Source organism: Lissotriton helveticus, chromosome 4_1, assembly GCF_964261635.1.
Source record: "Lissotriton helveticus chromosome 4_1, aLisHel1.1, whole genome shotgun sequence".
NCBI classification, from domain to species: Eukaryota; Metazoa; Chordata; class Amphibia; order Caudata; family Salamandridae; genus Lissotriton; species Lissotriton helveticus.
In genome coordinates, this window is record NC_136063.1 from 682,725,674 (window position 1) to 682,753,230 (window position 27,557).

At 44.1% G+C, this 27,557-nt stretch overlaps 1 protein-coding gene across 2 annotated transcripts in view; it reads left to right on the top strand.

The window, feature by feature from the left end:
- PCMTD1 (protein-L-isoaspartate (D-aspartate) O-methyltransferase domain containing 1) overlaps window positions 1–27,557 on the top strand; it is a 454,916-nt gene that overhangs the window by 200,393 nt on the left and 226,966 nt on the right. For both annotated transcript variants that reach the window (XM_078687315.1, XM_078687314.1), the window contains exon 3: window positions 19,560–19,662. In XM_078687315.1, the coding sequence (XP_078543441.1) occupies window positions 19,560–19,662 (103 nt within the window). The remainder of the gene's footprint in view (window positions 1–19,559; window positions 19,663–27,557) is intronic.

Genomic DNA, 27,557 nt, shown 5'->3' on the forward strand with positions numbered 1-27,557 from the left:
GTTCTGCTACTTATTGGGAGTCCACTTGGCCTACTATTTGTTATCGGCCACATGATTGTGGTTTTACCAGGTCGATGGATACAACTCGGTTCTCCTTTTTACCAGCAAGTGGCGGTAGTACAACTGATCTTGTCCCGTTGACAGACAAGACAGGAACTGCTTTTCTGTAAGAAGGCCCAAATTCCTTCTTTACCGCGATCTTTTCTCTGACTAGATCCCCGACTTTTGGAATCCAGACAGGTCTTGCTGGGACAGGTGGTGGTTCTTCAGTGGTTGTTGGCTGTTGTTTCAACTTTATGTTGCTCAGGTCTTTTCTTGTTTTGTTTAAGTCCTGCAAAATAGCCAAACGGTCTTTGATATCAAAGCTTTTTTCTTTCACCACTGAAGTCTGACTATCAAGGTCAGAGATCAACATCCTAGTTCCAAATAATAATTCGTACGGACTGAATCCCTTCAGAGAATTTCTTGGCAAGTTATTTAGACTACGTTGGACACTTATTAAATGTTTGACCCACCCAGCTCCCGAACCTAATACCTTTGCCGTTATAGATTGCTTTATGTCACGGTTTTTTCTTTCAACAATTCCGTTCCCCTCAGGGTGAAATGGACAAGAGTACCGCAATGCCACGCCCATGCTGACCATGGCCTCCTTATAAGCCCGAGAGCTAAAAGCAGGACCGTGGTCTGAATGCAGCATGCCAATTGCGTATGTGCCGATAAAGACTCGCAAATCTTTTATAACAGTTCTGGCGTCAGCCGTTCGCTGGGGCCACATCCATATGAATCTCGTACATGAGTCCACTGCAACCAAGATATATTTATAGTTACCATCCCTTTGTAAGGGACCACAGTGGTCTAGGTAAACACAGGCTAATGGTTTATCCGAGATTAGAAGGGGCGTCTGTGCTGGACGTCTCACCGTTGATACTTTCATTTTTTGACATATTTCACATTCTAAAACATAATTCCTTGTTTGTCTTCTCATTTGTGGCCACCAGTATCTCTGTTTTAATAATGATACTGTGGCTGAGACGCCAGTATGTATAGAAGCAAGCCCTTCGTGTGCCGCTATTATAAGTCCTAACCTATGTTCCATGTTTGGAATTGCCCTATCCCCCACTCCAGGGATTCGAGCAAAAGGAACATTGTTTGTATCAGTTATGTATGAGTATTTTACAGGAAAGCCTTTCGGGAGTGTTTCTATCGAATCCTTTTCTGTAGCGCTGACAGCTTGTAATATTTCGCTGTCTATTTTTGTTTTTGACCGGGTGATGGCAGCTACGGAAGCCGTTTGCACAGCTGCCTTCGCGGCCTCATCAGCCAATTAATTCCCTGCAACGTGAACGCCATCACGTTGATGACTTAGCGTATGTATCACGTGAGTCTTTGGTAGTTCTTTTTGTAAAAGAACTACTTGTTCCCAGAGCATTTTATGCTTGATTGTGCCACCTTTCGCATCCTTGAAACCATTCTGAAGCCAGATCTGCAAGTATTCATTGTAAGACTGAACGCAATAATACGAATCGCACACTATGAGTGTGGGGAATTCTCGATCGGTATTTTCAAGCGCCATCTTGAACGCCATTAGTTCAGCTCGCTGAGCTGTACAATCTCCTAAAGATTGTGTTTTAGTGATTGATGGTTTAAATTTTCCTTCGTGCCAGCGACCTTTAACGATCGCGCACGCAGCACTGTAAGCTTGCTTACCCCCCACTGCGGGTTGTGCTGATCCGTCTGTATATATTATACAGCCGTAGTGTTCTAGAGGCAGAATTTCGGTCGGCGGAGGACATTCAAATTCATATTGGAGAAATTCTTGTGTTTTTAAGTAAGGATCAAATTCGTACGCCACGTCTGTTGCAGCAAGAGAATTAGCCCATTGTATCCATCTCGGATGGAGCGCTTTAGCATTCGGAATGCTTGCTTTTGTTACAGCCTCTAAGGCTGGTATCGGTGTCACGATTATTATTCGTTTAACTTGTGCCAGGGCTCGTTCTTTTGCTATAGCTGTCTGTGTTGCAGTTAGTATTTTTTCCGTTGGGCTGAATTTCATTTCAGCCTTAGTGTACAAGTGTGATTTGAATGCAATCGGTACCTTTTCTCCCTCATTAGAGGTCAGGTATGTGAATCCGCATCTCCCTGGGATGACTCGAATCACAAGATTGCGTGTGTTATCACGTGTTTCTAATTTTGTTTTAACTAGCATGTCTGTTTGTAAGGATCTCAGAATTTCTGTGTGTATTTGAGTCCAATTGGATCTTTTAAAATCTGGTTTTATCAGATCATAAAGGGGTTTGACCCTTTCTGCGTAATTTGCAATATATGTCCTTCCGAAATTTAGGAAGCCTAGAATTGACTGTAGGTTTTTTAGTGTTCTAGGTGCTTGGAGGACGGCACATTTTTCTAGAAAATTGTCAGCCAGGCTTTTACCTTCACTTGATAATTCATATCCTAAGAACAGGACTGTCAGATGGGCAATTCTGGATTTTTTAAAGTTGAATTTGTAACCCTCTGCTGCGAACCCAAGTATTATGGTGTTCACTCTCTTCAAGTGAGTCTCCAAGTCATCATCTGTTAAGTATATGTCGTCGACATACGATAATGCTTCGTCGTCATATATTTGTAGTAATTCTGTTACTCTCGCTGAGAATACCCCCGGGCTGTTTTTGTACCCCTGGGCTAACCGACAGAATTGTTTTTGAGTGCCATTTATTGAGAACGCAGACAAATATCTGCTCTCTGGTGCTATGTTTTGACAAAAGAATCCATTAGAAATGTCTAATGTTGTTTTGTATTTTTTGCGCACTATGTTATTCATTAGTGCAGCACTATGCAAATTTTGCACTGCAAAAGTTTTGCAACATGAGTTAAGGTGTCGGTAATCCAAAACTAGACGATATGAATTGTCTGGTTTGGAGACCGGAAACAAAGGGTTGTTCATTTGTGAGGTGCAAGTTTCAATCACCCCCTGGTATTCTAGCTGATCTAGGATTTCTTTTACCTGTTTTTTAGCTTCTTGCTTAATTGGGTACTGCCTTTGTGCAGTAGGTTGTGATTTTAACTGGATTTTGTGAGGTGGAGAGTCCTCATCCCATCCTACGTGATTTTTATATAAAGCAGGAGCTTGAGCTACTGCCCACTTTCTGGCAAGTGTGTATTTTTTATGAATTGGGATGTGATTTGAGAAGGCAGGCATAATTATTTCTTCGCCATGAGGGCACTCCCTGACAAACTCTGGTGGCCAGTCTTTTTCAGCTAGAAGGATGTCATAGCCCTTGGAGAGATTATCCCAAAATAGTCCCCTTATTTTTCTAGTCTTATCTCCCTCTATACGTAATGTTATTTCGTATATTTTGTGAGGTTTGCTAACTCTGGTGTCTGCAGTTTCCACTTGAAGATATTCATTCGTGTCCACTGTCTCCAGATGATTCATAAGGACTTTGCGAGCTATGCTCACTTCTGCTGCGCTGTCTAGCATTGTCTGAGCCCATTCTCCGTTTTTCAGTTGTGTCCTCAGTATTCTCGGCATTGTTAACTACCTTGATACTGGCTACCTTCTTTTTTGGAAATTGTAATTTCTTTTTTAGCTGAGCAGGTTCCTTGTCTTTGGACTTGGCGTGCTCTTCTTTGTTCTGATCGTCCTCTTCTTTCCGATTTCTGCGAGGAAGTCTGAAAAGATTGAGAGGGACGTGTATCAATGTCTTGATATCTATCAGGCTTTTTTATATTATCCCTATTTCTAAGGTTATATCTTTTCCCAGAGGGGTCACTCTGTGGTGACCTGTGTCTTTGGTTCGGAGATTTTTCTCTTCGCTCAGGAGACCTTCCTCTGGACTGGAATTTCTTTTCTTTAGGATTGGATTGTTTGTTTCCATCCCAGCTCTTTTTCTGTGATGTTGAGTTATTATTAAAAAATATTTTTTCAGGACTTTCAATCAGTTGTGGTTTTACTGGTATTCCACCTAAACTATCTCTACCTAGTTCCTCATAGGATTTTTCTATGATTCTGGCAATTTCAGCTGGTTGGTCTGCTATATCTGTCTCCTTTAACCTCTGGCGGATCGCCACGTTTGCTGCTTCACCTTTTATGTTGGCTAATAATATAGCCGAGACCTGCTTGAAGTCTTTTAGTAATTTCATACCAAGAGTTAAAGCGGGTTCTGGACCGTATTCGTCTTGAATTTGTTTTAGCACATCTGGTATTACCGAAATGGATGGAACACCGTGCGTTTTTGTGTAGATGGAAGCGAAGACTGTACCCCAAGTGTCACAGTCCTCAATGTGTGGTGCGATTCCCATTGGAAGACAGATAGTCAGAATCCTGTGTTTTTCTAATGGGGTGGTGTCAGGAAACACCGCCTCTATTTGGGTGATTTTCTGTGCCAACCAGAATGGTATTTGTTCCCGTTTAGCCGGTACTTTACCTAGGCAGGATTGTATGTTCTGTGGTGTAATTTTATTTGTGTTCCCCTGGTGAGGGGTCAGCTGTGGAATTTTAATCGCTGGCTGAATTGTTGAAGTCCGCATCACATACTGGACTAATTGTCTGTGTATTTTTATTAGTTGTTTTAGCTGTGTTAAAAGGTTTGCTGCAGACATCCCATCGATGTCTGGATGTGGTGTGTATCCGGCTAGGACCGGCCACGTTGCTCCTGGTCTACCTAAAGGACCGAGCCTGGTGATGTGATTATTATGTTTTAGGGCGCCATCAAATAAGAGCAGGTGCTCTTGAAATTTGAGTGGTACTTCCACCTCCTCGAAAGGAGTGTACGTTTCAGGAGGTTCCTCTATTTTGTAATAGTGGAAGTACTTTGTTACAGCATTTGCTGCTGGAAAATTTATCCATGAATAGTATACCTCTGTCTGCCGATATTCGTGTGCCTCAATTACGAATATGACTGTGCCACCTCTAGGTGTAAGTCCGTTTTCTATAAGTTTTAAGGTTATAGATTTCCTTTTGATGATCGGGATGAGTATTATCTCCGGGTCTGCATTTTGTAGTGCAGTATCAGCTTCTGCGAGTTCAGTTGCTAATCTAACTGCCTCTCTTTCCTCATCACTGTCTACCATTTTACCGACAGGATGGTTATTTCTTTTGTTTGCAGATCAGGTTTCTTATGGAAACAAAGATTAGATGCACAATATTTTGGAACAGTGTATCCTTCAACGTTGACTATACCAAGAACCATACATAGGAGTTCCCTCCTGCGAGGTCTGGCGGATATGACCTTTCACCCACTCCAGACGTCTTTGGAGTATAATGGGAAAAAGGGGTCTGAGTGAGAAAGCACGACTGAGGTACTCTAAATGTCTTACGTTAGTTTTATCGCCCTTTCCAAACGCGTTGGGCGCCATGTAGTGTAGTTCCTATTATCCCAATAGGCTCTGCGCATTGGAATAATACCTTCAATAGTATAGGCCTAGACAGACGTTAACTAGGTCTACTACTGTCGATATTAGACTTAAAGTTTTGGGTTTGCCAGCTAGCTCAGAGTTCACTAGAAACTTTCTCGAATGTTCAGGAAGGAATTAACTTCCCTGATTAGACAAGAAGGGATTTAGTTTCTGACAACCATAGAACATGACAACTTTGCTCTCCCCTAATCAAGAGTGTATCTCGAGAGTCGTGTGAACAAAAGGCAATTTATTTTACTCAGTCAGTACGTGCATTCTTAGTCTCATCAGAATGTAGAGAAAAGGAAGAGACGGGCGTGTTCAATAAAAAGGTGTTATTTATTGATCAGTCTCTTTTCTCGTACAAGAGAAATGGATCGATATTATTGCAATACTTATGGTTAAGTAAAGTGCATACATTAGAAGCAGAAGTATAAAATAATACTGTAAAAACATTGATATGGTTTCTAAGCCATATGAAGGTTTAAAATGAATAAAATATATTACGTACACATATACATTTGACTAAACGTACTCAACTGGTGTTTCTAAATAAGCCTACCCCGTGTACCTGACCTAAGTCTAATACGTGGGCGGGAATAGAAAGTTACAGTTTAAGTTAAGTTTGTTTTTGATAAGTGACTGACTAAAGAATTCTCTGTGAGGGGTTATTCAGTTCTGTACCTGGAAGTTAGGATGAATGAGGGATGGTATCTCTCTTCTCTGCTCTCGATATTCCAGGCTGCCTGCGAGGGCTACCCGGAAACGCCGGTGCTGGATTTCTCGGCAGGAGAAAGCAGCGCGTCTCGTTCTCAGCGCGTCAGGAAGGCGGGGCTGCGCCAGCGGGGTCTGCTCTGCTCTGGGCTTCGGCTAGTATGGCTGCTCCGTCTCGTCACCACCGCGTGTGTTTGCATAGGGCAATATCGGTAATATTTATACCTTTAAGGTGCCGAGATTGACGTAAGAATGGACATAGATACGTCAATAAGGATGTCATACGACCAGGTCGTTAGCACATTCTTTTGCTGAGGTTCTCGGTGAAATCAAAACAATGGCCGCAGGGTTTTTCCCAGGTTGTCATAGGTTTGATTTGTTTTGAGAACTCCGTATGCCGTATCAGGGGCTGGAGGAATATCGCTTGTCTAATTAGATCGCAAGCGTTATGACCTAATCAGATAACACGTTCCTGTGCCGTAGTGTGGCTTCGTCAGATAACGGTATCTGCATCATGGGGGTTTGCTGCCTCATGGGCCGACTGCTAGTTAACTTGTTGGTTTGTTAACCAGAATAGGGTCAGGAATAGGGGGATCGATTCAGAACCTATAGGAATACATCACAGAACCAGCAATCACTGAGATCCTAAACAGCTGGGGGGGGGGGAGAAAGAGAGTACAGGCGGTTCCTTAAAAGCAAAATCCACACCTGCTCTCTAAAGAGGCCTCCTCCACACCACTGGCTGCCAGCACTGTAATGCCTAAAGTGTGCACCCCACCCCCTCATCTCCAACACAGGCTTGAAAGGAATCCTTGTGTGAACATATGGGGTACAGAAGGAGCACACCTCACAGGGGGTCTGCAGGTCCTGCAGATCACTGCAGGCTCTATGGGCTCTTTGGAGTCATCTTCGTTCCGTGGTCGCATACTCACACCCCCATTACCCTCTGCTGTCTCTCAGCAATGAAGCTGCTTGCTGGAACCCACTGGGATCCGCTCCAACAACAGAGCTTTCCCCCATAGCGACAAGCGGTGGCAAAGACAGCAGCAGAATCCTTTGGGGGGAAAAATACAGAAGACCACTGGAAGCTCCTGCAGCACAGCTCATTCTTGATCCACCTCCTCCTTCTCAGCGTCAATGGCAACATATTTGCACAAACAGGCCCATTCACAGTGGCAAAGAGCCCAAAACTTCAGGATTTCTCCATTATGTCAAGAGGAGTGCACTCTGATGCAAATCAAGGGCCCAGGACTTGGGGAGGCACCTCATGAATATTCTGGGACTTACCCTTGTAGAGACCAGCAGGGCTCAGGTAGGTCCAGTTGCAGGTACAGTCACGGCCCGTTGCAGCAGTTCAGCTGCGCAGTTGCGGGGAGGGGACTGGGGCTTATTGTGTTCCTGCAACTTAGACAGGAAGTAATCCAGCCGACCCTTGGAGTATATTTCAACGGACGGGATATCCATAACTGTTGTGACAAGTAACCCGTCCGCCCAGATATAAATCAGGGCCTTAGTGATTTGCCCAATATCACATTACTTAGAGGCAAATACTGTAACTGGATTTGGAACCCAATTCAGTAGCTTAACCACGAGACCCTGAGTGATTACTGTGGCAAGCAGGGGTGTCACAAAGCAACGCTTTTCAAAGATAATATAAATTACCACAAGTATATACAATAAAAAGTCATAATTTGGTCAGTAGCAAATAATTAGAACAGTGCATTAGCAACAGGTCTCCAGGAGTAACAATAGTAATGTATTCCATGTATGGAATCCACTCCGTTTTAAGGTTCAAGCATAGATGACCCAACTTTGCACAAAGAGGTCAAGTACTTTCAAATTTACAGTAGTCTGGGCCATAAACCAATGTTGGTACAACTTTCAAGGTACACGGTTTCATAATGCATATTTTAGCATACGCTACCTCCCAAGCTTCCATAATCCTCCTAGCACAAATTCTTACCAAGCTCCCTAGTGCTGCAGGTAGCTCACCATATTGCATTGTAATAGTGTATATAGGTAACATTTTAAATGCTTCCAAAAGGCCTCTGTAGGCACATACTGTAAGCTTCCAAACTCCCTAGCTAATAAAACAGTTTTTTAGTAACTAGTTGTGCCAGTGCTCAAGTCAACAGTCTCTGTATAAACATTCTGGAGCAGATTGCATTTATCCTCTCAGACCATATTTTCACTAGTAAAGACCAAGTGGATCTTGCTGTACACAGATATATCACAATGTGCATGTGTAAAGACAACATTTACTCAGTCTCTTCTTGAAATAAGCTTTATTAATGATACATCTCCAGCACAACATCTTCCAAACTACCTTCTCTAGTTCTCCCAACCAACTCCCTCTCCATATTTCATCATGATATCACTGTAACATTCCCACAGTTCTGTTCCCTTTGCATTGTCTTCTACACCATCTCCTCCATTTAATCCCCCCCCCCAAAAAAAGAACATAGGTACAACAGTAGGTAAACTGAACATACAGGAAATATATTTATCCAAAACATCAAAAATCATAATACACTTATTCATGAATAAGTTACTCCCAAGATCCCTGCACAATATAATGGAACATACTTACATGCATCATTACCAGAATAAATTGGCACAGCAACTTCTTGTGGTTTGTTGATTCTGCATTCATTGCCCAAACTCCATGTAGTTCCATCATCCAACAAAACTACTTTACGTTTAGCCTCTTTGACTTTATATGGAAAGGAATGTTTGCTATCAGCCTTTCAAACTATTCCTCCTTTTCTTATGACCACGCAAACTCCAGTCTCCACCCAGAGTTTCTTCACATTCTGCTTTTTGTTATGGTGCTCTCTAGCCATCATCTGCACTCCACTGACTCACTTCCTTACCTCCTCATGATCACAAACACTCCCATTTCCGCACAACCACACAGGACACTCCTTTCTTTTCGGTTCTTCCTTTCAAGGATATGCATTGTGACAAACCTGCCATAGAATGAGGAGACGTCCTATGTGCCCATATGCTCTTTCTCAACACACTTTTCCAAGGAAGCCCATTAACTAAAGAGAGCTGTATATTTTCTTTTACAAAACAATCATAAAAGCACACAGTAATTTTTGCAATATACATCCATAGGCTCTAATACAGTTATCATTAAATGAAACAAATTAAAAAAAAACACACACAGCAAGTCCATATGACAGGAGAACAGCAAAATGAGTTAAAAAACCATGCTTTTCCTAACAGCTATATATAAATTTCAAAATGTACGTTGCTGTAAAAAAACAGATATCTGGTTCATCTAAGGAAAAAAGCAACCTCATGGCTGATTTTATCGTCGTTACTGCCTTTTTCTTGAATAGGGGTTTTAAATAGGTGATGCAGAAAAAAGTCACAAATAAATAAAAAGGGTCATGTACAGAAGGATAATTTTTTATAAGAGGGAATGCCACCAGGTGGTGTACGATTCCAAATCTTAGTCTGGTCAAAACAAACCGATGAGATGGTCTGGTGACTGCCTTTAGGTAATTCTGGAAGCCAGTAGTAACCATATAGGAATAATAGTACTGAGGGATTGTTAACGACATGTTGGCATCTCTGCGTACTTGGGCCTTCTTCCTTAAGTAAATAGACTTAAGTTCTTTCTTGGGGATGTTAGATAAGCTATCGGGATCAGCCAGTATATTTATATTGAATAGATCCCTAACAGTTGACACAACATAGTTGATCCACGCGATAGATAATCTCTTATCTAAGCGAAGACAGTCACTAATAATGCTTCTGGTAAAACTGTTTTCGTCCTTTCGCCATATTTCTCTCCATACCATCAATGGTCAAGTCTGACAAATATTCTAACCCTACTTCCTGGTGCATTATCTTGGTGGAGGCAGACATAGGTAAGCATAACAATTTTTTTATGAAGCAATTTTCTTCAACTTGTAAAACTTCATGACGACTGTACCCCCATACACCTGATCCGTAAAGCGCAATTGAGACACTTCTATGACGGTATACTTGCAACATATAATGTATACGGCGGTCCCCTAACTTAGTCGCGAACTTAAAAACACCATAAGCACTTTTAGACATCTTCGCTTTAACATTGGATATTTCCTGTGACCACATGCCATTACTGCTAAAGGTTATACCCAAGTAGCAGAATTTTTTTTACAATTCCTATTTTTTGACCCTCAATATAAAAGGACCTCAACTTCCTCACATTGTTCCTATAAGTCATAATAAACGTTTTAGTGTTGTTAATCTTTAACTTTCTTCCTTTAATAAATCCCGCAAATTTGTCCATAAGTCTCTGCAGACCGCATAGGGTTCTCGATAAAAGTACAGAGTCGTCTGCATAAAGCAGAACAGGTGTAGCTTGACCATCTACTTGCAGGGCGTTGGAATTAACCAGCTTAAGCTCTGCATCGACTGCATTGATAAAAAGAGAAAAAAGAAGGGGCGCAAGGACACAACCTTGTCTTATGCCCAGATTTACTCTAATACTATCAGTACATTCTCCGTCTTGTCCATATCTTATGCGGGCAGATAATTTGGAATAAAGTCTCGCCAGGAAATAGATAATCCCAGTAGGGGCACCTTGTTCTAATAGGGTAGACCATAGCAAAGCATGGTCGACTAAATCGAACGCGCTACTTAAGTCTGCAAAGCAGAGATAAAGCGCACCCGGCTTAGCGCGTGTATACTTCCCTATAATAAGATCTAGGTTTATATATTGTTCAATGGTTCCCAGACCCTTTCGGAACAATTGAGAATGAGCGAGTATTCCGCTGTCCTCGACCCATTCCTCTAACCTGGCCAGCAACACACGACTCATTGTCTTGATGGAGGAGTCTAAAAGCGAAATAGGTCGATAATGTTTCGCATCAGACCTGTCTCCCTTTTTATGTATCGGAATAATTACCGATTCCCCCCATGTATGCGGGGTGCTTTCCATAACTGCTGCATTAAAAACTTTGGACAAAACTGGGCCCCACAATATCCTATCTGCTTTGTACAGATCGATTGGCACCCCATCTGGACTGGGGGCCTTCCCTCCCTTACTGCACCGGATCGCTTGTTCTACCTCTAGAACTGTAATATCTAAGGGGATTACTGGCCATGACACACCATCACCGGGGGATGGATCAACCGCTCTCTCCGGGTCAAAAATGCTCTTAAAATGTGAGACCCAGCATTCCTCACTAACTTGAGCAGTAAGGACAGGGATGTCATCACTCTTAAGGAAGGGGCAGTTGACTGTGTCCCAGAAAAGTTTACTGTTTGATAATTCTACAGCTTTGGTCAGATTATCCCAGGCTTCCTCCTGTAATTCACACTTCCTTCGCTTCAGCTGCTCTTTATAAGCGGCACTGAGATTAATGATACTCGGCCTATCCCTGGGCCTACTAGACAAAGCCTTCTTTAGCTTCTGCAGGGACTCCGTACAGGCAGAGTCAAACCATCCTATCATTGGTTTATTATTACTGTGCTTAAAGGTAGTTAAAATATTAACAATTAAAGTGTTGATACTATTAAAACTAGATAGAATGCCTAGGGAATCTGTATTATCATCTAAACAATCGTGCAGATCGGGTAGACAGGCCGCCACGATTTTGACCAAAAGTTTTTCCGAATTATCTCCTCTCCATTTTATCCTGTGGCCGTTTGGTCTACAGGGGACAATTTCGTTAACCAAAGTTTTAACTACCGGTGACTTATTACTCCAGATAAATAGTGTCAACGTGATACAATTATGGTCGCTGATCGCAAGATCCAGTACGACTGGAATATCACAAAATATACTAATATCATCTGAAATCAGCAAATGGTCAATAATAGAGGCTGAGTTCCTCCCGGTAAAAGTTGGAACGGAGTTTCCCTCTCTATCTTTGGCAGGCTGTAATACAGTTAAACCCTACTTTGCCAGGACAGAATTCAGTGACTCTCCGTATGTACTATGAAGAAAATGGATAGGACCCTCACCTCTATCATCGTTGACCCCACATACATTAGTCAATGATAAGGGACACATTGGAATATTAAAATCTCCGCCCCAGATGAATGTGAAGTTAACCCTATTATCCCTACAGATCTTATCAAGGGCCTTCTCTAGTTCAATAACTACAGATAAACGCGAGGAATCGAACAAGTTAATATAATGGTTGATCAACAGAACATTGCGACCATTCTTATGGCATAGCCATATCACTTGAGAGTGACAACCGACCTTTACGTATATAATAACTTGCGCTGGAAAATTAACAGAGAGTAAAATAAGGAGGCCACCCTTGGCTCTGCCCATAGTCAAACCCTGTGCTCGTAAGTTAAAGGACACAAATCCCTCATAGTTAATATCTTCCACACACCAAGTCTCTTGAAGGCATAATATATCATATTTGGTAACAAAGTCTCTCCATCCCAGGGAGTCCAATTTACTGTTCCAGCCAGCGATATTCCAACTTGCTAACTTGTACCATCTACAGCATGTTTCTATTCCAAGTTCGGTGGCTTCCTCAGCTGTCCTTGATATAACATCAGCCGGCCTAGTTTGTACAATATTAGGGCTTATCCTGCCACTTTCTACTGTAGTAGGACTATCTCCGCAATATGTCCCACCCTTGACCGCATTGCCTTGCAACCTCATGACTTCAATACCCGCAGGGCCACAATCCCTCGAGAGGGACTGCTCTCGATTTACCAGCTCTGAGGGTTCTGAGGGTACTCCTATGGCCACTTCCTTTTCTAGGTAATTCCCTGGCTCCTGGACTGGATAAGACAGTCAATCTACTGCCTCTAGGCAGTTAAAATGGTTATAACTATAGAATGTCTCAGGGCGGTACAAAGGGTCTGGTTTACCCCAGGCCCCCCTATATCTTCCCCTCCCTTCTACTCTAGTCCATTCTTCAAACCTCCCCTTAGGTCCCTCCTCCCAGTTTGGTGGATAAAAGAAGGTCAATGGAAGTGTCTGGATAGTGGCGTCCGTCGCATGCTTTGTCCATGCACAAATATGGGCGACAGCTCTAGGGTCTCTAAAAGTCACAGCTACGCAGTCACCTTTGATTGTTTGTGTCGTTCTACCTAGCCATGGAATCCTCCTTACCATAATAATCTCACTCGAGATTAGAGGGGGCAGTGGTTTATTTAGGTCAAGCCAACTAACTACCTTGTTTTGAAGTGAGGCAAAAGGTTCCTTGACCTGTTCCCTTAATGCCGGGACACCGGCCAAAACCACTACCAGAGGGATAGCTTCAGGGGGCAAATCAGGTAATAAATCTTTCTCCTCCGTATTACTAATTACTTGTGCCATTTCTGTAGGCAAGGTGTCTGGCTTCCTTGAAGCAACCTGGGCTGTTACTAAGGCCTCAGTGGGTAAGCCATGACATTGATGAGAGGCGACTTTAGAAATAGTTGGGGCTTTACTTGCTGGTTTTGTGGGGATAACAGATGGAACGGCCTGTGTACCACTGACTGAACCTTGACTCTGGCTAGCAGCCACTACAGGCTTAGTATTCTCCCTTACTGTAGCTAACTTAGCCAGTGTGCTAGTATTGGCTACCACTATCTTTTCTAGCTGGTCTAATTTGTTATTAATCATACGTGTTCGCTCTAATAAGGGCAACATCAAAGATTTTACAAGTATTTCAATTTTCCCCAGGAGCTCGGTGTTAACACTATGGTGGGTGGCTAGATTGTTAGGAACAGAAAGCCCCATGGGGGAACTAAATGGTTGAGGGCTAGGTATTTGACAAATGGTTTTGGGGATTTTGGCAAAGCTCCCCTTTTGAGAACCATCCCCTCTTTTCCTTTTGTTATTTTTACTTGTTACAGTAGGCTTATTATTGTTCGTTAATGCCTGGTTTAATGTTTTTATAGGAGTTATAGGCCGTAAAGGAGACTTTGGGGATCCACTACAGGCTGTACTGGTAATGGTGAAATGTAACTTAACTTCTACAATATCCGGCTCTAGCACCATAGAATTGTATGTAGAGCGTTGGGCAGCTGTTAGATCGGGCGACCCAGGTTCAGGGGAAGCAATTGCCCCAATGGCGCCCAAGGATGAGCGCTTTCCTGTCACCAAATCTAAAGACAATCGTTTTTCTGTCATGGCTATTTCTTTTTCAAGAATTACCGTGGCCCGTTTAAGAAATTGGTCCATGGTCCCAGTAACTACCCCGCCAGTAGTAGAGAGAGTTACTTTTCTCCCCTTCCCTGAGTGAAAGACCATCTTACTATGTACAAGGGTAAGGTAAAGCAATATCTAATAATCCAGAAGACACAGTTCATACCGAACAGGCTTAAGGGGAGTGGGCCCAGCCCGGCCTCAATCGTCCTCAGACGGCCCGCCCTTTGTTATGTTATGTTATGTTGTGTTAAATGATTCTTGTTAAGCGCACTAACACCCGAGGGTTTCTTGGCGCTGGCTGAAGGGACATGTAAGTGAGCGGAGAAAATTTATTCAGAGAGGGTAAACAAAAAGGTCTTAAGGAGTTTCCTGAACTGAAAAAGGGAATTGCTGGATTTGATGATCAGGGGAAGAGAGTTCCAAAATTTAGGGGCAAGAAAAGCAAATCGACGACCTCCAAATTTATTAAGTTTAAATTTGGGGATGACGACCAAGTGATGGGAGGCTGATCGGAGAGAGCGAGCAGGTTGGTACAAGGTGAGCCCGGCGCACACCCGCGCGCGTCCCTCGTTGCAAGGAAGGGGCCTATTAAAATAGAGTAAAGGGCGGGGCTGATTAGGGGAAGAGGACCAGCTGGTGTCAGCAGCAAAGAATGCTGGTCCTCACAGTCCCCCGCAGCCTCGTCCGCCAAACAGTCTCTGGCGAACAGTCCCACAAAGACTCAAGCAGCAGGGACCCACAGGGAAACGGCAAGGTCCGAGGAAGTAAGTCTCCCTCCAGCAGCACAAAGGGAAGCTCAAGCAGCGAGCGGCTCCCGCGGAGCGGGGGCTGCGAGTTGTTAAATGCTGCGAGCGAGGGCGGGGCTGATTAGGGGAAGAGGACCAGCTGGTATCAGCAGCAAAGAATGCTGGTCCTCGCAGTCCCCCGCAGCCTCGTCCGCCAAGCAGTCTCTGGCGAACAGTCCCACAAAGACTCCAGCAGCAGGGACCCACAGGGAAACAGCAAGGTCCGAGGAAGTAAGTCTTCCTCCAGCAGCACAAAGAGAAGCTCAAGCAGCGAGTGGCACCCGCGGAGTGGGGGCCGCGAGTCGTTAAATGCTGCGAGCGAGGGCGGGGCTGATTAGGGGAAGAGGACCAGCTGGTGTCAGCACCAAAGAATGCTGGTCCTCGCAGTCCCCCGCAGCCTCGTCCGCCAAGCCGTCTCTGGCGAACAGTCCCACAAAGACTCTAGCAGCAGGGACCCACAGAGAAACGGCAAGGTCCGAGGAAGTAAGTCTCCCTCCAGTCTCCCTCAAGATAATCAGTTTTTTCTTGGAAGTAAACTGCACTCTATTGCCAGAAACTATAGTCTTTTCTACCCTTTCATCTATAAAAACCTATTCCAAAAATTAAATGACATCTGCAGTGTTTACTTGTTCCATCGTTCTCATTACTAACCACTTTGTATGGTAATCAACAAGTACCAAAACGTATCTATTTCTTAACCCTAGTCTTGCAAGAGAATCGATTGTCAATCTTTCTCTTGATCACTCTGGAAAGTTAGTACACTCTAGCAGAGGTTGTCTTACAGTCTTCATGTTCTTGCTGTTGGCACATGGATGATCATTCTTCACAATTTCCTCTATATTAACATCCATGCCAGGCCACCAGAATAACTGCTTACCCTTCTCTTCATCATATTGTGCCCAGAATGCCCCTTATGTGCAATGGTGACAATACGTTTACGGACTCCACTAGGAAAAACAATTTCATTCCTTCTCATCAGTTTCCCTCCCATTATACGTAATTCAGCCATTACTTTGAAAAACTCGTTAATCTCTTTATTCAGAACACTCATATCACCCATCCTTGTACCACCGTAAATTCCAGATGTCTCATCAAGGAATCATTTTCCTTTGTTTCATCCCAGTCATCACTACTCATTGCCATTTCTCGATCTTTGCTACTCACAACTTCACCATACACCTCTTCAGTGGTTTGAACTCCACTCACTGGCATTCTTGATAAGCAATCCGCAATTACATTTTTACTTCCTCTACATATTCTAAAACAAAATTGCAGTCCAGCACTTACAACATCTATCTTGAGATATGTGGAGTGACATTACCTTCAAATCCTCTACCACCCTTAAATAAATACATTATGGGTTTATGATCAGTCCTGACTGTAAAAAGCAGTCACCTCACATAAAATCTACAAGGCTTGATTCTCCAACAACAAGCCAGAGTATGTAATCTGTAATCTTCTTAAACTCCTTGATGCAAAACAAAATATGCATTCATCTCCATCCACGACTTGCATCAAAACCACTCCAAATTCCACACTACTGGCATCAGTGGTAATACATTTGTTTTCTTAACACATCAACGTTCCTTAATGTAGGTTCTGTTATTATACTCTATTTCACCACCTCAAACTTTCGATTACAATTATCACTTCAAACAAACACAGCATTTTTTTTCTTCATAATCACTCTTAGAGCCTAGACTATCTCAGCAAAGTTTGTCACATATTTTGAACAGTACTCCACAAGTCCAAGACATTTTTCAGTTCATCCTTATTAGATGGTCTTGGTTCCATTCCTACTGTTGTTACTATACTCTTCTTTGGTTTGATGCCTTTAGCAGTTCTATCATGTCCAAAGTAGGTTACCTCTTTCCTTCTTAATTAACATTTTCCTCTCTTTATTGTTAGGCCATGTTTTTCTAACCATTCCATCAATTCCCCAAATATGTCATGTTTGGATTCACTTTTCCCCTCAATAAGTATATTATCCTGGAAGCATAGCACATATTCCAGGTACCCAAATATGCTTTTTATTATCCTCCGAAATACAGCAGTTACTGAAGGTTATCCAATCAGCATTCTCCTGTAGTGGAAAGCTCCTAGCTATGCTACAAATTATGTTAGGTCCTTAGAGTTTTCATGTAAATTAACCTGGTGATAATCAATAGACATGTGTAGTACACTAAATACAAGTCTACCAACCATAGTTGCTAACATTTCCGATATGTTCAAAAGAGGTTGTCCACCCAAATATTCCTGTTTAATTCACATAATTTAATACAGAGTCAAAACTTGTCTTTCTCCTTTGCTGGCATTGCCACAGGCACCAACTATTCAGATGCCTCAGTAGGCTCAATTATTTCTTGGCGTAATAATTTCTCCTACTCTTTGCTGATTCCCTCATCATAACTGGAACATTACTCACTTTGTGAACTACTAGTTTAACAACTTTCTTTAGTATAATTATGTGAGAAAATCCTTTCAATTAGCCAAGCTCCTCTATGAATACTTTGCGATACCTTACCATTAGATCACTCTCATGTTTATCTGTTACTTCCTTGGTTTCCATTCTTTCTGTTACAATAACTGGTTCTTCAGCCATTAGATTGATAATAATAATCAACTCTTTCTAATCGTGCCATCCTAACCAGTTCAATCCATAATTGGTTACATACACCCACCCATTCACAGCTTCGCCCTTGAACTTCGTCATCATCCATCTCATTCCCAAGATTTCTAGTTCCTTCTCAGCATACCACACAGCTTTCATATCTGACTTATTAAATGGCAGTTCACTTCTCCCTAACCACTTTGCTCATATGTTTTCTTTGACAGCAGTGTTTATAAACTTCCCCAGTGTACCAATATCTTTAAATATATCACAATCTAGTTTATCTGATTTCACCTTGTGTTACTGACACAATCGTATTTTCCTCACTATTATCTTCTACTTCACCCTCAGACTTTTCATCTACAGTAAAAATTACCTGTATCATTTTAGTAGTACATTTTTGTTTTAGATACTTTTTTTAAATGTCTCCTCTCCTTCCACAGTTTCTACGTATTATTTTCCTGGTTGCACACACATTGTGCTGGAAGCACTGTGCCCAGGAACTCCACCACATAAAAATATTATCTCCCTAATAATGTTATCCCTTTGTTTTGTAATCGTGTCATTTTCGACCTTCGCAAGTTGTTGTTTTTATCCTTTCTTACTGATAACACCTTCCACCTCATCCACCATAACTCCTTTTCTATTGGAAGCATCATCCATTCCCTTTAACCAAATTGCCGTATGTTCCAGCCTTTGGCTTTTTGAATAGCTTCTTCCAAGTTAGGGTCTTTGTGCGGATACCGTCTCCAAGCAGTTAAAAAATAATGCTCAGTGAGATAATTTTCCTTAATTAGTGAAACTCCAAGGTACAATTCTCTGTCAGAACGTAGTCATTATTAGTGTGATGTGAAAAGAAACATAATTCACCAATGTCCAAAAGGATATGTAGAGAATTCCCTTTTCCTCTACCTCTTGTAATCCAGAGGTGGAGATGTCAGCATTTGTCTGTCCCCTTCACAGACTACACCTCGTCACCAATAAAAGACAAGCTTTTTACTCCGTTTCTTCTTGAAATACGTGTTTAATAATGATGCATCTCTAGCTCAACATCTTCCACACCTCCTTCTCCAGTTCTCCCAACCAACTGGCTCTCCACATTCCATCATGATGTCACTGTAACAATTCCACAGTTCAATTCCCTTTGCATTGTCTTCAAAATAGCTCTACAGTATGTTGCTCATAAAGAAACAAGGATGCACTGAGTCTCTGTGTGGACAGGCCATGGAGCGCTGATAGGCTGAGAGCATTCACCAGCTTGCCCCCATTGCATCTGCAACCTGGAAGCTGGGAAAAGGCAAGGGTTGCCTATTCAACTTAGAAGTGGGAGCATTAGCACCAGGTGAATGCGACCCTAGAGATGTTGATCTTTAGACACTGTAGCACATTGTATGTATGTGACTTTTTCTTCCAGAATTAGGCTAGGACCCTGGGATTATATGTTAATATGCAGTACTGTCAACCTCAGATATACGCCGTAGCAAACTGTTTACAATTACCCATGTTAATATTAGCATATGATTATGATTCAGTTTGATTCTTGAAATATTAAAAGGTATCTTGTGAGAGAAGCCAGAAGGCTGTTTTGCTACTTAGTTTAAACAAATATCTTTAGCACTGTCATGCTGTGAGAAAGGTTTCAAATGTTATTTTCGATTCTGGATAGTTAGAGCAAACGTATTGCACTTTTCATTAGAACATCTTGCAAACGGTCTGTTTGGCCTACCTTCATTAATTTAAATGAATCTCATGTGTCAATCAATTCAATATTTTTTAGTTGTTTGGTTGATTCTAAATCTGGAAATTCGATATGCATAATCTTTGTGAAAATTAGTCTGTATGTGTTTGTGGTTTCTTTAACACTGGTACAAAAAACTCAGAAGACTGTGTGCACTACATTTTTTTCTGTCTAGATCTCTAAATGTGAGTTATTCTTCCTTCACTTTAGGTCCTTTTGGCATAAATCATGGTATTGAACTTCATTCAGATGTAGTGGAGTATGCGAAGGAGAAGCTAGAGAGTTTCATCAAAAATAGCGAAAGCTTTGACAAGTAAGTACATTCCATGTTAAGATTAAAAGTAAGTAAAAATCTTGAACATTTATAAAATAGAGACTATTACATTGTTTACAAGTGAAATGTCACAGAAAATTCTGAAAACACACTCCTGGCTAGCAATAAACATGTGCACGTTTTTAAAAGTTCCAGAATATAAATCTGATCACATATGTGCAAATGTGTATATTAAGTAACTTGTAAAATGTCACAATACCAAACCAATCATCAGTCAGTTCTTTCACCGCTATATAAATCAGAAATTGGCTGTCTGCATACACCAATGAATATGATGGAAGCTATTTCCACAAGGCAAGTTTGTATCCACATTGGCTTATGTCTGCAGTAAATAGGATAGGTACAGTATACCTAGATCTCAGTAGAGAGTATGGTCCAGTATGAAAACATGAGTGCAAATTTCTCACCTGTATGGTTTCTGTTACCAGCAGGCATTTTTTTGTTTGTTGGTGTAATTAGGGTTCCTAATGGATACTCCTTTCTGCAGATTCCTTATGTGGACTCCAGCAGGTTCCAAGACTGGATTCAGATGTTTTGTTGTTGTAGTACTGTAAGAAAGTGGCTCTATATATACTGAACCAAAGTCAGGTACAGTGTGTATAGAGTTCCCAATCCCCAGAGGTATAACAGAGGTTAAAGCCATATCTGACCTTACTCTCTAAAGTGGTAGCTTGGTTGAGCAGTAAGGCAGTACCAGAGAACAGTGTAAAGCATTTGTTGTACACACTCAGTCAGCAAAAGGTTTCACACACTCAAGAATTGAACTCTAGGCCAATTGTTTTTATATCCAAAGATATAGTTGTTTTGTTTTCGAACCGACAGGTATCCAAATATACTTTTCTCAATATGAGTGACTTTAGGTAATTACTTTGCAGAATGGCAATAGACTTGGTAAATACAATAGTTACTGGGGTTGCAATAGGCAACACAATTCTAAACACAATTTAACATTGAGCTCAGTGGGTTTTTCTACATAAATGCATTTGATTACTTTCAGGATTACTTTTCTAACCACAGCACTGGATCCTGGATTCAGTCCTGGGACTTAAGCTGTAAACAGTTAAGTAAAAGCGTTTTGGTTACAGTTTTAATTTTAAATGATATAAATGTATTTTCAAAGTTGACACTTTTAAGAGAAAAATTAGCAATGTGTCCTATGGAAGGAAATTAAAGTCATAGGTAAAGTAGGTTCTCGTTACTTTTGTAATCCAGTACTGAACTCCTAGGTTTAACACTGGTACCTCTACCTAAGACAGGTTTCTAATTACGCTTCAGTAGTTGGTACGATTTTTAAAGAATATTTGTAATTTGCAAAAATCGACAGATGAAATTTCAGAGAAAATCAGTCAATGGTTTCCTATGGAAGAAAATGCAGGTAACTGGTAAGTACAGTTAAGATTACTTTTGCGGTTCAATACTGAACTAGAAAGTACAGCACTGGCTTCTCTCCTCATCTCAGGTGAGTATTTCGGAAATCGTTACTCGGCTGATTTTAGAGAAATATTTTAAAGTATCAAAAATCGACACTTGGAAGAATTTTCAGTGGAAACCAGTCAATGTTATCCTATGGAAGGAAAGTGAGTTATCGGCTTTCAGGTGAGTACTCGATTGGTGAGGTTAAGGTTCTGGTCATAGACTCAGGGGTCTCCCAGGGTCGGAAAGGTACAGTTGTTACACCCTCAGCGGCACAGGGGCAGCTGGGTGCAGAGAGAGTAGGCCCAATGCAATCCAATCGAGGCTAGGGGGCCTTTGGTTGGTTGCTGCAAGCAGACAGGCAACGCGGCTGTGGGAGCTGAGCTCCTGGTCACTTACTCAGGGCAAGTGGGGAAGTAGAGTAGGGTAGTATTTGCACTTTCAGCGGCACTGGGGCGGCTGGGTGCAGGGTGCTTTTGAGCCGTCGGGCGCTCAATGTTATCCAATGGGAAAGTTACAAGGTGAACAAAGGCTGCAGGCTCAAGGACGGAGATTCTTCAGGTGCGACCACCACTTCGAGGGGTAACTTGGGCTCTTGGAGAAGAGGTGAGTACCTTAAAGGAGGACACAGGGGGCCGTGGGGCGCCGGGTGCAGGGGTATCTTTGGGTGTCGGGAAATCTTACTCTCGGCTGGTCGCGGTTGGAGGTGTCCCTGATTCTGAGGTTGCAGGTGTCGTCTGGGTCATCGAGGAGGGTCTTTGGGCACTGAACTCCGTGTCCCAGTCACCGGGGGGACGTCCTCGTGGTCTTTGGTCACTCGGGCACGGGCCAGGCTCGGCGGGTGCAGAGGGGGCTGGATTCGCAGTTCCTGGCTGGCACCAGGGGTATGGTTGTTGGAGCAGAGCCTCTGCTCAGGTGAGTCCCAGTCTTTGAGAGGGTCAAGGCAGGCAGGTCCTCCTGGTTTTCCAAGGTTGCTGTCCACAGGAGTCGCCGGGATTTAGCAGGGGCAGGTTCCAGGGTCGACAGGCCGGTAGGGCTGGGGCCAAGTCAGTTGGTGTCGTCCTGTTGTTAGCAGCTGCACGACGGGTCTTATTCTTCTTGATCTTATTTCTTGTCTTCTTCTCGGGATCTGAGGAAGGAAGGTTCAGGGTGCCCCTTAATACTGAATTTAGTGGCGTTACAGGTAGGGCAAGGGCAGGGACCATTAGGTCCCTGTCCTGGGGTGGGTACACCCCCTAGCTGCTCCTCTCCTGTGGGAGGGGGCAGGGACCTAGCTGTGATTGGGCAGGGCTCCCCACCTTCAAGATGGCCGGAGCCCAGGTTCATGCTTCACCTTGCCTCTCCCACCTGAGGGGTGGGGTTGTCACAGGCTGGCACCCCCCCTTCATGACGTAGGGTTTCCCGCCAGTCTTCCCGCCAGAGTGGGGGTCAGAACTGGTGGGGGCCAGTTGCTGAGTACAGCAAGTGGTCTGGAGAAGCTCACAAAGGCAGCAGGCCTTTGAGGCTTCCCCCTGCCCATCCTGGGGGAAGAGACCCAGCACCTCGCCCAGGATGTGCTTTGCTGTCGGCCCAGGAGAGCGGGGGGCTCTCCACCCAGGGGTCCAGCAACATGTCTGCTGTGTGGCAGCCTAGGCAGCCTCTCAGACCAGATGTAGATTGTAGGTTAGGTTTTCAGGGGGCATCTCTAAGATGCCCTCTGGTGCATTTTACTTTAAATCCCACACTGGCATCAGTGCGGGTTTAATGTGCTGAGAAGTTTGATATCAAACTTGTCAGTCTACAGTGTAGCCAATATGGTGCTGTGGAGTTCGTAATGACGACCACCCAGCACCATATACTCTTAATCGCATCACTGCACTTACAGTGCCCAGGAATGGTCCTGGGTATTGTAGGGGCACAGGGCTCATGCACCTGTGCCCACACCACTGGCATAGGGCACCCAGCTAGAGGGGTGACTGAGGTATGCCAGGGCAGTGGGTCTTGTGGGCATGGCACACAGGGGTGTGTGCCATGTCGACTCTTTGTTTAGTACTGTACTTAGACACTCAGCCTGCAACGGCAGTGTGTGGGTGTCCGAGTACAGGGCACTTAAGGGTGGCACAATAAGTGCTGCAGTCCTTAGGGGTTTTCCCTGGTCACCATGGCCTGGTACCTAGGGTACTATCTACCAGGGGCTGACAGGTGGCAAGAAATGCCAATTGGGTTTTAGTTTCAACACAGTTTTAGGGAAGGAACACAGATCCTGGGCATCTGGCTGGCAGGAGCTCAGGGCACACTCAGCCGAAGCACATCAGCGCAGTTCAGCAAAAAGTGGGGGCATATCAATGCAACAATGATGGCACTTTTACACACCCCTCCCTCCCCCCCCAAACGAAAGGTGATGAGACTAACCTCTCCCTAGAGAGTCTTCATTGTCTAAGTGGAAGAACCAGGAAAGTCCATCTGCATTGGCATGGGCAGTCCCCTGGTCAGTGTTCCACTTCAAAGTCCATTCCCTGTAGGGAGATGGACCATCTTAGTAGTTTTGGATTTTCCCCTTTCATTTACATTAGCCATCTGAGAGGTCTGTGGTCAGTTTGAACCAGGAAGCGAGTCCCAAACAAGTAGGGTCTCAACTTCTTCAGGGACCAAACCACAGAAAAAGGCCTCCCTCTCAATGGCTCTCCAACGCTGCTCTCTGGCGGGGAGTAGCCTCCTGCTTATAAAAGCAACAGGTTGGTCTTGGCCTTCCTCATTGATCTGGGATAGGACTGCTCCTATCCCTAGCTCAGAGGCATCAGTCTGCACTATGAACTGCTTGGAGTAGTCTGGTGCTTTTAGAATTGGTGCTGAGCACATTGCTTCTTTCAGGGTGTCAAAAGCCTTTTGACAGCTAACAGTCCAGTTTACTTTCTTGGGCATTTTCTTGGAGGTGAGTTCTGTGAGGGGAGTCACAATGGAACCATATCCCTTCACAAACCTCCTGTAGTGCCCAGTCAAGCCAAGGAATGCCCTGATTTGGGTCTGGGTTGTTGGATCTGCCCAGTCCATGATACTCTGGATATTGGGCTGTAAGGGTTGTACCTGGCCTCCGCCAACAAGGTGGCCCAAGTACACCACAGTGCCCTGCCCTATCTGGCATTTGGATGCCTTGATAGTTAGCCCTGCAGATTGCAGGGCTTGCAAAACCTTCCCAAGGTGGATCAGGTGATCCTGCCAGGTGGAGCTAAAGACAGCAATATCATCAAGATAAGCTGCACTAAAGGACTCCACCCAGTCAGGACTTGATTCACCAACCTCTGGAAGGTGGCAGGGGCATTCTTTAACCCAAAAGGCATTACAGTAAACTGATAGTGCCCATCAGGTGTGGAGAATGCTGTTTTCTCTTTTGCTCCTAGGGCCATGCCAATCTGCCATTACCCTGCAGTTAAGTCAAAGGTACTGAGAAATTTGGCTGCCCCCAATTTGTCTATCAACTCATCTGCTCTTGGAATGGGGTGCGCATCTGTCTTGGTGACAGAGTTGAGCCCTCTATAGTCCACACAGAACCTCATCTCTCTCTTTCCACCCTGTGGGTGAGATTAGGGGACCAGGACCACTGAGCTAGCCCAGGGGCCCTCAGAGGGTTCAATAACCCTAACTCCAGCATCTGGCTGACTTCAGCTTTGATGTCCTTGACTTGGTCTGATTGTCGATAGATCTTGTTTTTGACAGGGTTACTTTCCCCTGTGTCCACATCATGGGTACACCAGGTGGCCAGACCAGGGGTCAGGAAGAAGAGACCAGCATACTGTTGCAGGACTTGCTTGCAGTCAGTCTGCTGTTGGGCAGAGAGGGTGTCTGAAAAGACTACTCCATCTACTGACCCATCTCTTGGGCTGCAAGAGAGGAGATCCGGGAGAGGTTCACTCTCTACTTCCTGTTCCTCATCAGTCACCATCAGCATGGTGATGTCAGCCCTGTCATTGTAGAGTTTAAGGCGGTTCACATGGATAACCCTTTTGGGTGTCCTGCTTGTGCCCAGGTCCACTAGGTAAGTGACCTCACTCTTTTTCTCCAGGATAGGGTAAGGGCCGCTCCATCTGTCCTGGAGAGCCCTTGGTGCCACTGGCTCCAAAAACCAGGTTGAAATTTAACCAATGCAGCTTTTTGGTCATACCAGTGCTTCTGAAGCTCCTGGCTGGCCTCACGATTCTTGGATGCATTTTCCATATACTCCACCATTCTGGACCTTAGGCCAAGCACATAGTCCACAATGTCTTGCTTGGATTCTTGGAGAGGCCTCTCCCAACCCTCTTTCACAAGACAAAGTGGTCCCCTTACAGGATGATCAAACAGAAGTTCAAAGGGGGGAAAACCCTGCTCCTTTCTGTGGCACTTCCCTATAAGCGAAAAGCAGGCATGGCAACAGGACATCCCATCTGCTTTTCAGTTTTTCAGGGAGTCCCATGATCATACCTTTCAATGTCTTGTTGAATCTCTCAACAAGGCCATTGGTTTGTTTGTGGTATGGGGTAGTAAACTTGTACTGCACACCACACTCCTTCCACATGTGCTTCAGGTAAGCAGACATAAAGTTGGAACCTCTGTCTGAAACCTCCTTAGGAAACCCTACCCTGGTGAACACACCCAGAAGGGCCTTGGCTACTGAAGGAGCTGTAGTAACTCCAAGGGGAATTGTTTCAGGGTACCTAGTAGCATGATCCACTACTGCTAGAATGAATTTGTTCCCTGAGGCTGTGGGAGGTTCAAGTGGACCCACAATGTGCACATCTACCCTTTCAAAGGGGACCCCCACCACTGGCAGTGGTATTAGGGGGGCCTTTGGGTGGCCACCTGTCTTGCCACTTGCCTGACAGGTAACACAGGAGCTCAAAAACTCCTTCACCTTTTGATGCATCTGGGGCCAGTAGAAGTGACTGACTAGCCTTTCCCAAGTTTTGTTTTGCCCCAGATGCCCAGCTAGGGGGATGTCATGAGCCAAAATTAGGAGGAACTCCCTGTACCTCTGAGGCACCACCACGATTTGGTTTTAAAGACTAAAGTCTAAATAAACAGAGTTTTCTCTCTCTCTCACTCTCCTGGTGGCTCCAGGAGTGGGGTTTCTTGCCTCAGCATACAGTAATCCCTCTCTCGAATAAGCTCTGTGGGTACCACTTACATCTCCCTGTGCTTCTGAAACAGCTTGCTGTCTCAGGCTATCAAAAGTGGGACAGTCTCGCTGACCCTGGCACAACTCTTCCCTAGTGGGCCCCACTGGGCCCAGGAGTTTAACCTGACTCAAACTCCATGGGCTCAGTTCCTCTAGTGTTTCCAAGTCCTCTCCCTGGGGAGAGGGGGCCTGAATGTTTGGCTGTGTAGCAGCTGGTCCCCAGTCTTCTGGCTTTTTCTCTTGGTTTGTTTGGGCCATACTTTCAGGCTCCAAACCTACTTGTTCACCCTTCTTTTTGCTCTGTGCTCTGGTTTGCACACACACCAGTCTAGGGATACCCAGCATGGCTGCATGAGTTACTTGCTCAACCTCAGCCCAGGCTGAGGTTTCCAGGTCATTTCCAAGCAGACAGTCAGCTGGCAAATGTGGAGAGACCACTACCAGTCACCTCCCCCCGACCTAATGTCACCATAGCCATAGGACGATTAGTGGTAACACTGTCAGCATTGGTGACTGGGTAAGTTTTCCCAACCAAGTGTTGCTCTGGGGAAACCAGTTTGTCCTTCACCATAGTGACACTGACACCTGTATCCCTCAGGGCTTCTATCCAAGTTCCATTAATGGAGGGGTAGTGCAAATACTTTTTCAAGTTGGGTGGCTAAGCAGCTACATTGGCAAACTCCACTTCCCCCAAGGAGACTAGACTAGCTTGAGTGTATTCCCAAATTTGCTGTGGGCACTCCTCTGATCTCATTTGTGGACTTGCTGCCCCAGGAATAGATGTACTGGGTGCCTTAGGGGCTTTGTTGTGGAGACAATTTTTGTCTACAGTTAAATGTCCCAACTTCTTATAGTTGTGGCAATAGGCCTTAGAGGGATCAAAGGTTTTTCCCTTATAGGGCTGAGACACATAGAGAGTAGTTTGGGACCCACCCACCTGTACAGGTTTTTGGGGCCCTTTGGAAGACTCAGCCTTTTTATCTTGGGGATTCTCCCCACCTTTCCCCTGGGGAGGTTTATAACCACCTTCTTTTGGTCACCTCCAGTGGCTGTCCTTGTCACCCTAGTCTTGACCCAAGGGTCTGCCTTCTTTCCCAATTCTTGGGGAGAAATTAGACCTAGGTCTACCAAATGCTGATGAAACTTTTCATTTGTGCAATTACTCAAAATGTGTTCCTTCATAAACAAATTGTAAAGTCCAGAGAAATTATGCACATTGTGTCCAGTTAACCACCCATCCAGTGTCTTTACTGAGTAGTCCACAAAATCTATCCGGGATTGGGTCTGGGTTTTGTGAGCCCCCCTGAACCTAATTCTGTACTCCTCAGTA